Source organism: Macrobrachium rosenbergii, chromosome 41 (genome assembly GCF_040412425.1).
Source record: "Macrobrachium rosenbergii isolate ZJJX-2024 chromosome 41, ASM4041242v1, whole genome shotgun sequence".
NCBI classification, from domain to species: domain Eukaryota; kingdom Metazoa; phylum Arthropoda; class Malacostraca; order Decapoda; family Palaemonidae; genus Macrobrachium; species Macrobrachium rosenbergii.
This window is the reverse complement of record NC_089781.1, coordinates 21076980-21087314: the sequence shown is the minus strand read 5'-3', so window position 1 is coordinate 21087314 and position 10335 is coordinate 21076980. Positions and strand designations below refer to the sequence as shown.

Sequence of the window (10335 nt, the reverse complement as noted above, 5' to 3'; positions counted from 1 at the left end):
GTAAAAGGCTAAAAAAAAAATAGAGATAGGGCTAGGGGACAAAAGGACGTTGCAAACATCCTCTAGTACGCCTGCAGTGCTCCACCTGGGGTGCACTGACGGCACTACCCAGCTACGAGGTCGACTCGTGTTGGTAAAGGATTACTTGATGAAGAAGATGGATGACTTGAGGCGATTTTAATATTATTACCATCCAGGTTAATGAAAATGATAATTGTTCCAGGTTAATGAAAATGATAATTGTCACAAGAGCAAATTAATATCTCATACAATAATAACCTGCTTGGCTTGTTCATGACACTGGCAAATGAAAGTGGTTATTGTCACGAGAGCAAATTAAAGTCTCATATAATATTAATCTGGTTCTTTCGTTTATGACAGTAGTAAATGAAAGTGATTGTTGTCACAAGGGAAAATTAAAGTCTCATATAATAATAAACTTCTTCGTTCGTTCATGACACTGGTAAATGAAAGTGATTATTGTCACAAGAGCAAATTAAAGTCTCATATAATAATAAACCTCTTCGTTCGTTCATGACACTGGTAAATGAAAGTGATTATTGCCACGAGCAAATTAAAGTCTCATATAATAATAATGTGGTTCTTTCGTTCATGACTCTGGTAAATGAAAGTGGTTATTGTCACAAGAGCAAATGAAAGTCTCAAATAATAATAATCTGGTTCTTTCGTTCATGACACTGGTAAATGAAAGTGATTATTGTCACAAGAACAAATTAAAGTCTCATATAATAATAATCTGCCTCTTTTGTTCATGACACTGGTAAATGAAAGTGATTATTGGCACAAGGGCAAATTAAAGTCTCATAATAATGACCTGCTTCTTTCGTTCATGACACTAGTAAATGAAAGTTATTATTGCCACGAACAAATTAGAGTCTCATATAATAATAATCTGGTTCTTTCGTTCATGACTCTGGTAAATGAAAGTGATTAATGTCACAAGAACAAATTAAAGTCTCATATAATAATAATCTGCCTCTTTCGTTCATGACACTGGTAAATGAAAGTGATTATTGTCACAAGGGCAAAATAAAGTCTCATAATAATGACCTGCTTCTTTCATTCATGACACTAGTAAATGAAAGTTATTATTGCCACGAGCAAATTAAAGTCTCATACAATAATAATCTGGTTATTTCGTTCATGACTCTGGTAATGAAAGTGATTATTGTAACAAGAGCAAATTAAACTCTCATGTAATAATAACCTGCTTCTTTCGTTCATAAAACTTGTAAATAAAAGTGATTATTGTCACAACAGCAAATTAAAGTCTCATAATAACCTGCTCCTTTCGTTCATGACACTGGTAAATGAAAGTGATTTTGTCACGAGCAAATTAAAGTCTCATATATAAAATTATTCTGGTTCTTTCGTTCATGACACTGGTAAATGAAAGTGATTATTGTCACAAGGGCAAATTAAAGTCTCATATAATAATAACCTGCTTCGTTCGTTTATGACACTGGTGTATGAAAGTGTTTATTTTTTCTCACAAGAGCAAATTAAAGTCTCATATCAAGCTGCTTCATTCGTTCATGACTCTGCTAAATGAAAGTGACTATTGTCACAAAAGCAAATTAAAATCTTGTATATATAATAATAATAAAATACTTGGCTCGTTCATGACTCTGGTAAATGAAAGTGATTATTTTCACAAGAGAAAATTAAAGTCTCACATAATAATAACCTGCTTCTTTAGTTCATGTCACAGAACACTTAATGACGTCAGTTTTGGTGGAATTTACCACCCTTTGTTGTCAAGTATCGGGTACTAGGGGAATATTCGCGTAGATCAATACTAACGTAGCTTTTGGTGACAACACCGCGTCCTTGGATTGCATTTGCAGGGGCGGTGAGTTATGATGTTCTGAATTCATTTTTTATTTTACAAACTCTATTTAATTTTGCCGTGTTGAAATGGTTAAATATTACAGTTGTGAAAATATCACGGAGGCTCCAGGGTAATTATTTACTGAGCAATATGCTTTAGTGTTCTGTGCTTTAATTTTGGATAAATATCTTGATTCATGAAACTTACATAGAATTTATCAATATTTTTTAAATTAAGTTCCAAATGAAAATAAGGAAAGCAAAGAAAACTAGGAATGTGTTAAGAACTTAAAAACAGAACTAGACCAGTTCAGTATTATTATTATTATTATTATTATTATTATTATTATTTAGAAGATGAACCCTGTTCATATGGAACAAGCCCACAGGAGTTATTGACTTGACCAAGCTTCCAAAGAATATGGTGTTCAGTTATTATTATTATTATTATTATTATTATTATTATTATTATTATTATTATTATTATTATTATTATTTATTATTTAGAAGATGAACCTTATTCATATGGAACAAGCCCACAGGGCTATTAACTTCAAAATCAAGCTTCCAAAGAATGTGGTGTTTATTATTATTATTATTATTATTATTATTATTATTATTATTATTATTATTATTATTATTATTATTATTTAGAAGATGGACCCTATTCATGTGGAACAAGCCCACAGTGGCTATTGACTTGAAACTCAAGCTTCCAAAGAATATGGTATTCATTAGGAATTATTATTATTATTATTATTATTATTATTATTATTATTATTATTATTATTATTATTATTATTATTATTATTATTTAGAAGATGAACCCTATTCATATGGAACAAACCCACAGTGGCTATTGACTTGAAACTCAAGCTTCCAGAGAATATCGTATTCATTATTATTATTATTATTATTATTATTATTATTATTATTATTATTATTATTATTATTATTATTATTATTATTATTACAAAGCAAATGTAAAGTGTGGTTTTGAGAAAGAAGAACCGCAAGAAAGATGACGACCTTCAAGCAACTGGAATGTAGGAAGTTCAAGAGAAACCTCTCTGTCACAATAGGTGCCTGAGATCAGGTGCCATCCCAGAGGCGAAAGTTGATGGTCTCTGGCACTCTCCTGGCATAAAAGTTTTTGGACGGTGTTTTTAAAAGCATCTTTATACCCTCCCCCTCCCTCTCCTCCTCCCACTTCTCCTCCTCCTCCTCCTCCTCCTCCTCCATCCATCCATCTTTTGCAGTACCTGCCTACCCCCACCATCCTAAAGATACTATCAACCAAGCGCCTCTCACTTACCTGGAACCAAAAAGAAACCGAGAGAGAGAGAGAGAGAGAGAGAGAGAGAGAGAGAGAGAGAGAGAGAGAGAGAGAGAGATCAACCACCGCAAACGACCATTCCAACGACTCGCCGGGAGTTTATGTGGTCGTAAAGAGAGATCGATACGACGGAGTTGTGGAACCGAGGTGTTTTGCCAAATGCTTCTGTTTACGTAAAGGTAAATTGGCCTTGCTAATGGGATTAGCAGCGACAGAAATCATCGGTCCTTATCGTGGCTCGTCTCTCCCTCTCTGTATGGAGAGAGAGAGAGAGAGAGAGAGAGAGAGAGAGAGAGAGAGAGAGAGAGAGAGAGAGAGAGAGAGAATTTATTTACTGGGTTCCACGAGGCTGCTTTTGCATGTCTGCCTAACTGCAAGTTACTTTATCATGTGTTGAAGGCCTTACAAGTTTGTGATATATATATATACATATATATATATATATATATATATATATATATATATATATATATATATATATATATTATATTATATATATATATATATATATATATATATATATATATATATATATATATATATATATATATATATATATATATATATATATATATATATATATATATATATATATATTTCCAGTGTATGGCTGTTTGATCCCATAATACATAATTATATGGTCTTTGTAATTATTATACATATTATATGTCGGTTGACTACTTACAGACTTAATAAATAAGTATTCCAATATTTTCCTAACACATTCTGGTGTTTTAATTTTACGGTAATGAACGATAGAACTTTCTCTCCCAGTCTGTGGATGGAGCAGAAATAATTAATCCTATTTAATGACACTCGAGGCCAATAAAAAGGTTATAATTTCCAAATCTCTCTCTCTCTCTCTCTCTCTCTCTCTCTCTCTCTCTCTCTCTCTCTCTCTCTCTCTCTCTCTTATTCAACTATCATCACCCTCTCTCGATTTTCCTCTCAAACGATTGGCTAGGCTCATTCCCCTGAGGGGTCCGAATTCAGCTGGGCCACTTATGACTCTCTCTCTCTCTCTCTCTCTCTCTCTCTCTCTCTCTCTCTCTCTCTCTCTCTCTCTCCTAAAATTAACACAGAGTTTGTCTCTACTTTCCTTGACTCTCACATATGAACAAGGTCGTTATAAGATCATTGAAACGTTCTCTCTCTCTCTCTCTCTCTCTCTCTCTCTCTCTCTCTCTCTCTCTCTCTCTCTCTCTCTCCCCTCCTTGCCATTTCAATTGAACGTTGCAGTGGATTTCTATTACATTACACGCTCTGTTAAAGAGGCAATTGGCGGCCGAAATATTGCTCTCTCCTTTTTAAGTGGTCCCGACTCTGTCCGTGGTCGTTATAGCTTTTTTTGTGTTAAGTACAGTATGTAGGGTAGCTGGAACTAGTTCTGCCTTTATTTGATATGTAAAATAAATCGTTTTCATATGCACTCGAAGAAGTATAAGTACCGCAAATGGTACTGCTTTGAAAAGATTAATATGGCCAGCGGAACATTCAGCAATTCTAGTTCCGATTAAAGATTCGACTTCTATAAGCGACAATGCCATTCATTATATTAATTTGAGTTTTAGCGTTTCAAACAGGGCTAATGGAATATGCTTCAGAATTCGTCTGAACGGTTTTTAGCTATTGCTCGAATGCATTACTTAAGATACAAGTTCATTAGAGTTGAGATAAACGAGGAATCATGTCAAGAATAGCGAACCCAACGTCTCCATGTCAAGAACAGCGAACCCAATGATCCCCATGTAAAGAACGGCCAACCCTTTCCGGTCCGAACTCCAATTCCACATGAGGCCTAGTACTAAACACGGCGAAACAGTGATTCATCTACAATGTTTCGCCGTGTTCAGTACTAGTCCCTTAGGGGGGCGGGTGTGTCGAATGTATTTCGGCTTGTTTAGTACTAGCCCCTGGGGGATCAAATGTTTGGCACCGAAGCGTTCATGTCTAGAACAGCGAACCCGATTATTCCCATGTAAAGAATAACGAACCCAATAATCTTCTTGTAAAGAATAGCGAACCCTGCCGTGAGTGGGTTCGCTAATCTTGACATGGTCCTAAACGAGAGAGAGAGAGAGAGAGAGAGAGTGCGTGGTTCTAGATACGAATAGAAATACTCAACTAAAAATGTTTTCTCTCTCTTCTTTCTTCTTATTAACACGATTTTTTTTTATTCAAGCATTAGACCTTTTGCGTTTTGTCAAATTGTACAGAGTGAATTTCCTTTTTCTATTTTTAGGCTTACCATGAGTTTAGAATAATGATCAGTTATAAGCATCTGATATTTAATTACCGGTATTTTATCTCTCTTTTTTTGAGTTTTAATTACCAGCATTTTTTTCAGGTTTTTTGAGCTGAAGACAGATATCTAAAATTAACGAGGTTTTATGTCAATTAATAAACAGCGATAATGAAACTTGCCGCTTCCATAACTCTTGGTAATGGGCAATATACATTCAGCTTGAGACCTTTGAATCTACAAATATAGTCATATATTTTTTCATATTTATATTTCATGTAAGTACACGCATACACACTTACACACTTGCGCACTCATAATAATAAGAACGTCTTTTCAAGACATAACTCGTTCCTTATGCACCCACATTCTCCTAAGAACACAAGAGCTATTAAGCATATTTCACCTGAATTTATACTGCCATTAAGACGACCTCAAGGTTCTCCCCACGAGTCATTAAACAAATGGAGTGTTGAAAATATAACAATAAACTCCAATTGTTTGTAGTTAAAAGTTCGCTGGATATCAGTTCGTTTATCAACGTAGCATCTCATCATCGTCGTCTGACAAATAAAAAAAAAAAAGATAAAAACAAAATGTTGCTTTATGAAGACAATCCGAGTCCGTTCTCCTAGTTTCTTTTGAGAGTCAGTCCGCCTCCTCCTCCTCCTCCTCCTCCTCCTCCTCCTCCTCCTCCTCCTCCTCCTCCTCCTCCTCCTCCTCCTCCTCCTCCTATGAATTGAAATTGCAGTCTGCAATTAATCAAAGACTTTTAAACGGGGGTAAAGGTGGAAAGTTTCTTTTGCCAAGTTTATTGATGATTCATTCTCTCTCTCTCTCTCTCTCTCTCTCTCTCTCTCTCTCTCTCTCTCTCTCTCTCAGGGATGAGGTAGCTTTCAGATGGACTGACGTCACGGAGGGAAAAAATAGAAAAAAAATATGTAATTCTGTTTTAAGTGGAATAGCAGCTTCGTTATGTCCACTGTCAAGCCAAGCACCTGGGCACTTTCGCCCACTCTGCCCACAAAAAAGCTGTTGGAGTGGTTGGACGGTAAGGCACAGGGTTCCACAAAATATATGACATGAAGTACAAAGGATTAAGAAGTACAATAGTTAGAGAGGTCGAGGTAACAGGCATATTTGGTATATAAGGTAAAAGGCATATTTGGATGATACCTGAAGCTTCGACAAAATCTAAAGATGTTCAGAGCCCATGAAGTGATTTGATTTTGGGTTGTCACCCGAGATGTATGCTAGTATTGCGCCAGCCCCGGTTTTTTGCCATGCCCCTGGGTAAGGGTGGGATAGGTTGGTTAGAGAGATTCAACTGATAATTTGGGTGTGGGAAACGTAATGAGATTATTATGGCGTCCCTCTTTTTTCAGGGAAAGTTCTCGGGCCGGTGCAATACTCGGTTACATCTCGAGAAAATGTTCCCAGGAAAGAAAATAATAAATAAATATGTAAGTTTTTTCCATCGGTAAATCTTGCTTAGAATTTACGTTTCTTCGGAATATTAAATTCTCAAGTATGTTTAGTGTTCAGAAGCAAATATAGAATTTTTGTTTACTTATATGGCTTTCACCAGCTTAGATAATTATATATCTTTATCGAAACTATGAATTCATTTAAGTTTAGGGTGATAAATGAGTTTGCTATTCAAGTTGCGAAACTAATCTGTTATGCTATTTATATATTATATATATACCCACACACACACACACATATATATGTATATGTATATATATATATATATATATATATATATATATATATATATATATATATATATATATATATATATGTGTGTGTGTGTGTGTGTGTGTGTGTGTGTGTGTTGTATATATATACACACACACAACGTAAACCTAAGGATAACAGGATCCTAGACAATCCTCTTACGTAGAAATTGTCACTTGGATGAAAAACCCTGATATACAAGCCCAAGCGGATAATGTCAGTGGTTTATGGAAACAGGATCCTCCCATTCAGCATCGTCTTCCCCCATTTATTTATTATTTTTTCCCCTTTTTTTTGTATCCCACAAAGCTACAATTGACCGTCTTGTACCCCCCTCCCCGCTTTCCGTCGGCCCCCCCTAAAAAAAAACTGTATCCCCCTTTCGTGTCTTCCGATCCATTTTTTCCGTTCGAGGTTTGGTTATTTCTTGTGGTGTTTTTAGATTTATAGCCTCGACTCGAATTACGTTTAAGGCGATGGATGACGGTGGGTGAGGGATAATGCGATGGGTGACGGTGGGTGAGGGATAATTCCATGGTTGACGGTGGGTGAGGGATAATGCGATGGGTGACGGTGGGTGAGGGATAATTCCTTGGTTGACGGTGGGTGAGGGATAATGCGATGGGTGAGGGATAATTCCATGGTTGACGGTGGGTGAGGGATAATGCGATGGGTGACGATGGTTGGGTGATAATGCAATGGTTGACGGTGGGTGAAGAAAAATGCAATGGGTGACGGTGGGTGGGTGATAATCCAGTGGGTGACGGTGGGTAAGCAATAATGCAGTGGGTGACGGTGGATGAGGGATAATGCGATGAGTGACGGTGGATGAGGGATAATGCGATGGGTTATGATGTGTGGGAGATGTTGCGATGGTTGACGGTGGGTGAGGGATAATGCGATGGGTGACGATGGGTGAGGGATAATGCGATAGGTGACGATGGAGGGATAATGCGATGGGTAACGATGGTTGGGTGATAATGCGATTATTGACGGTGGGTGAGGGAAAATGCGATGGGTGACGGTGGGTGAGGGAAAATGCAATGGTTGACAATGTGTGGGTGACAATGCGATGGTTGACGGTGGGTGAGGGATAATGCGATGGGTGACGGTGGGTGAGAGATAATTCCATGGTTGACGGTGGGTGAGGGATAGTGCAGTGGGTGACGGTGGGTGAGGGATAGTGCGATGGGTGACGATGGCTGGGTGATAATGCGATGGTTGACGGTGGATGAGGGAAAGTGCTATGGGTGACGGTGGGTGGGTGATAATACAATGGGTGACGGTGAGTGAGGGATAATGCGATGGGTGACGGTGGATGAGGGATAATGCAATGGGTTACGATGGGTGGGTGATGTTGCGATGGTTGACGGCGGGTGAGGGATAATGCGATGGGTGACGGTGGGTGAGGGATAATGCGATAGGTGACGATGGAGGGATAATGCGATGGGTGACGTGGTTGGGTGATGATGCGATGATTGACGGTGGGTGAGGGAAAATGCGATGGATCATGATGTGTGGGTGATAATGTGATGGTTGACGATGTGTTGGTGATATTGCGATGGTTGACGGTGGGTGAGGGATAGTGCGGTGACATGGGTGAGGGATACTGCGAGGGGTGACGGTGGGTGAGGGATAATACGGTGGGTGATAATTCGATGATTGGCTGTGGGTGAGGGATAATGCGATGGGTGGTGATATTGCGATGATTGATGGTAGGTAAGGGATAATGCGATGGGTAACGATGGATGAGGGATAATGCGATGGGTGACGGTGGGTGAGGGGTAATTCCTTGGTTGACGGTGGGTGAGGGATAATTCAATGGTTGACGGTGGGTGAGGAGTGCAAATGCGATGGTTGACGATGGGTGGGTGATAATGCGATGGTTGACGGTGGGTGAGGGATCATGCGATGGATGGCGCTTTAGACCTGGGAATGACAGAGATCAGCTGATCTCAGGGATTAGAGGTAATTATATATATATATATATATATATATATATATATATATATATATATATATATATATATATATATATATATATATATATAATAGAAGAAGATCGTGATATTAAAACAATTTACAATGAGATGCATTTATTGTCGCCGATGAACTGAAAACTTGCTGCGGTCATCTCATTTGATTACCAATTCCCCTGTAATTTACCAGTAATTTTACATTATTACCTGTAATTTTGCCAGTAATTTGACATTTTTACCTGTAATTTTACCTGTAATTTGACATTTTACCAGTAATTTTACCTGTAATTTGACATTTTCACCTGTAATTTTACCTATAATTTGACATTTTTCGACCTGTACTTTTTTTTACCTGTGATTTTCTTATTGTTACCTGTAATTTTACATTTTATTCCTCTAATTTTACCTGTAATTTTTAATTTTTGCTGTAGTTTTACCAGTAATTTTACCTGTAGGTATACATTTTTACCCAGCAGTTCCAAAATTCTACAGAAAACGTTTCTGTCAAGTATAACGGAACCTGCCATACGCTATCCGCTACTCACGAATCACTGTACTTTTTCCCCACCCCATCTTACCGTACTTTCTCTTTCTAATATTTCCACGGGCTAGCTCCTCTGACTGACGCTTGAGCCTTGCGTAAGCAATATATATGTATAAGTTCTTTCAGAATCCTTTCATGTCACAGGAAGAAAAAGCCATAGTAACGCGGAGCTGTGATATACCTCCCAAGCCTTACAAAAACTATTTGCCATCTTCCCTTGGGTCGGTCTAGATCTTTCTCCTCGGGCCGAGTTGTCATAATATTATTTCTCTGAGATTTTCGCTTTTCTTTTACTGTAATTCATAAGATTATTATTATTATTATTATTATTATTATTATTATTATTATTATTATTATTATTATTATTATTATTATTATTATTATTATTTTGCTATATCATGTAGTATCTTACGTTTAATACACTTATTAAATTAATAAACTTTCGTGGACTGAAACCTTACCGAACTAGAGATGTTAAAGAGGTGCTTTATATATATATTTATATATATATATATATATATATATATATATATATATATATATATATATATATATATATATATATATATATATATATATATACGAGGGTAAGTCAAAAAGTTCCGGGAAAAATTGTTGAATGATGTATTTGCACGGGAATGAA

The 10335-nt window shown here is 36.9% G+C and overlaps 1 protein-coding gene across 1 annotated transcript; it reads right to left on the bottom strand.

The window, feature by feature from the left end:
• Window positions 1–6077: 6077 nt before the first annotated feature.
• LOC136827051 (soluble scavenger receptor cysteine-rich domain-containing protein SSC5D-like) lies at window positions 6078–9721 on the bottom strand. The gene is made up of 3 exons (XM_067084801.1): window positions 9694–9721; window positions 7636–9098; window positions 6078–6161 (listed from the first exon to the last, which is right to left on the bottom strand). The coding sequence occupies exons 1-3, from the start codon at window positions 9719–9721 to the stop codon at window positions 6078–6080; spliced, it is 1575 nt and encodes a 524-aa protein (XP_066940902.1).
• Between the last annotated feature and the right edge of the window lie 614 nt (window positions 9722–10335).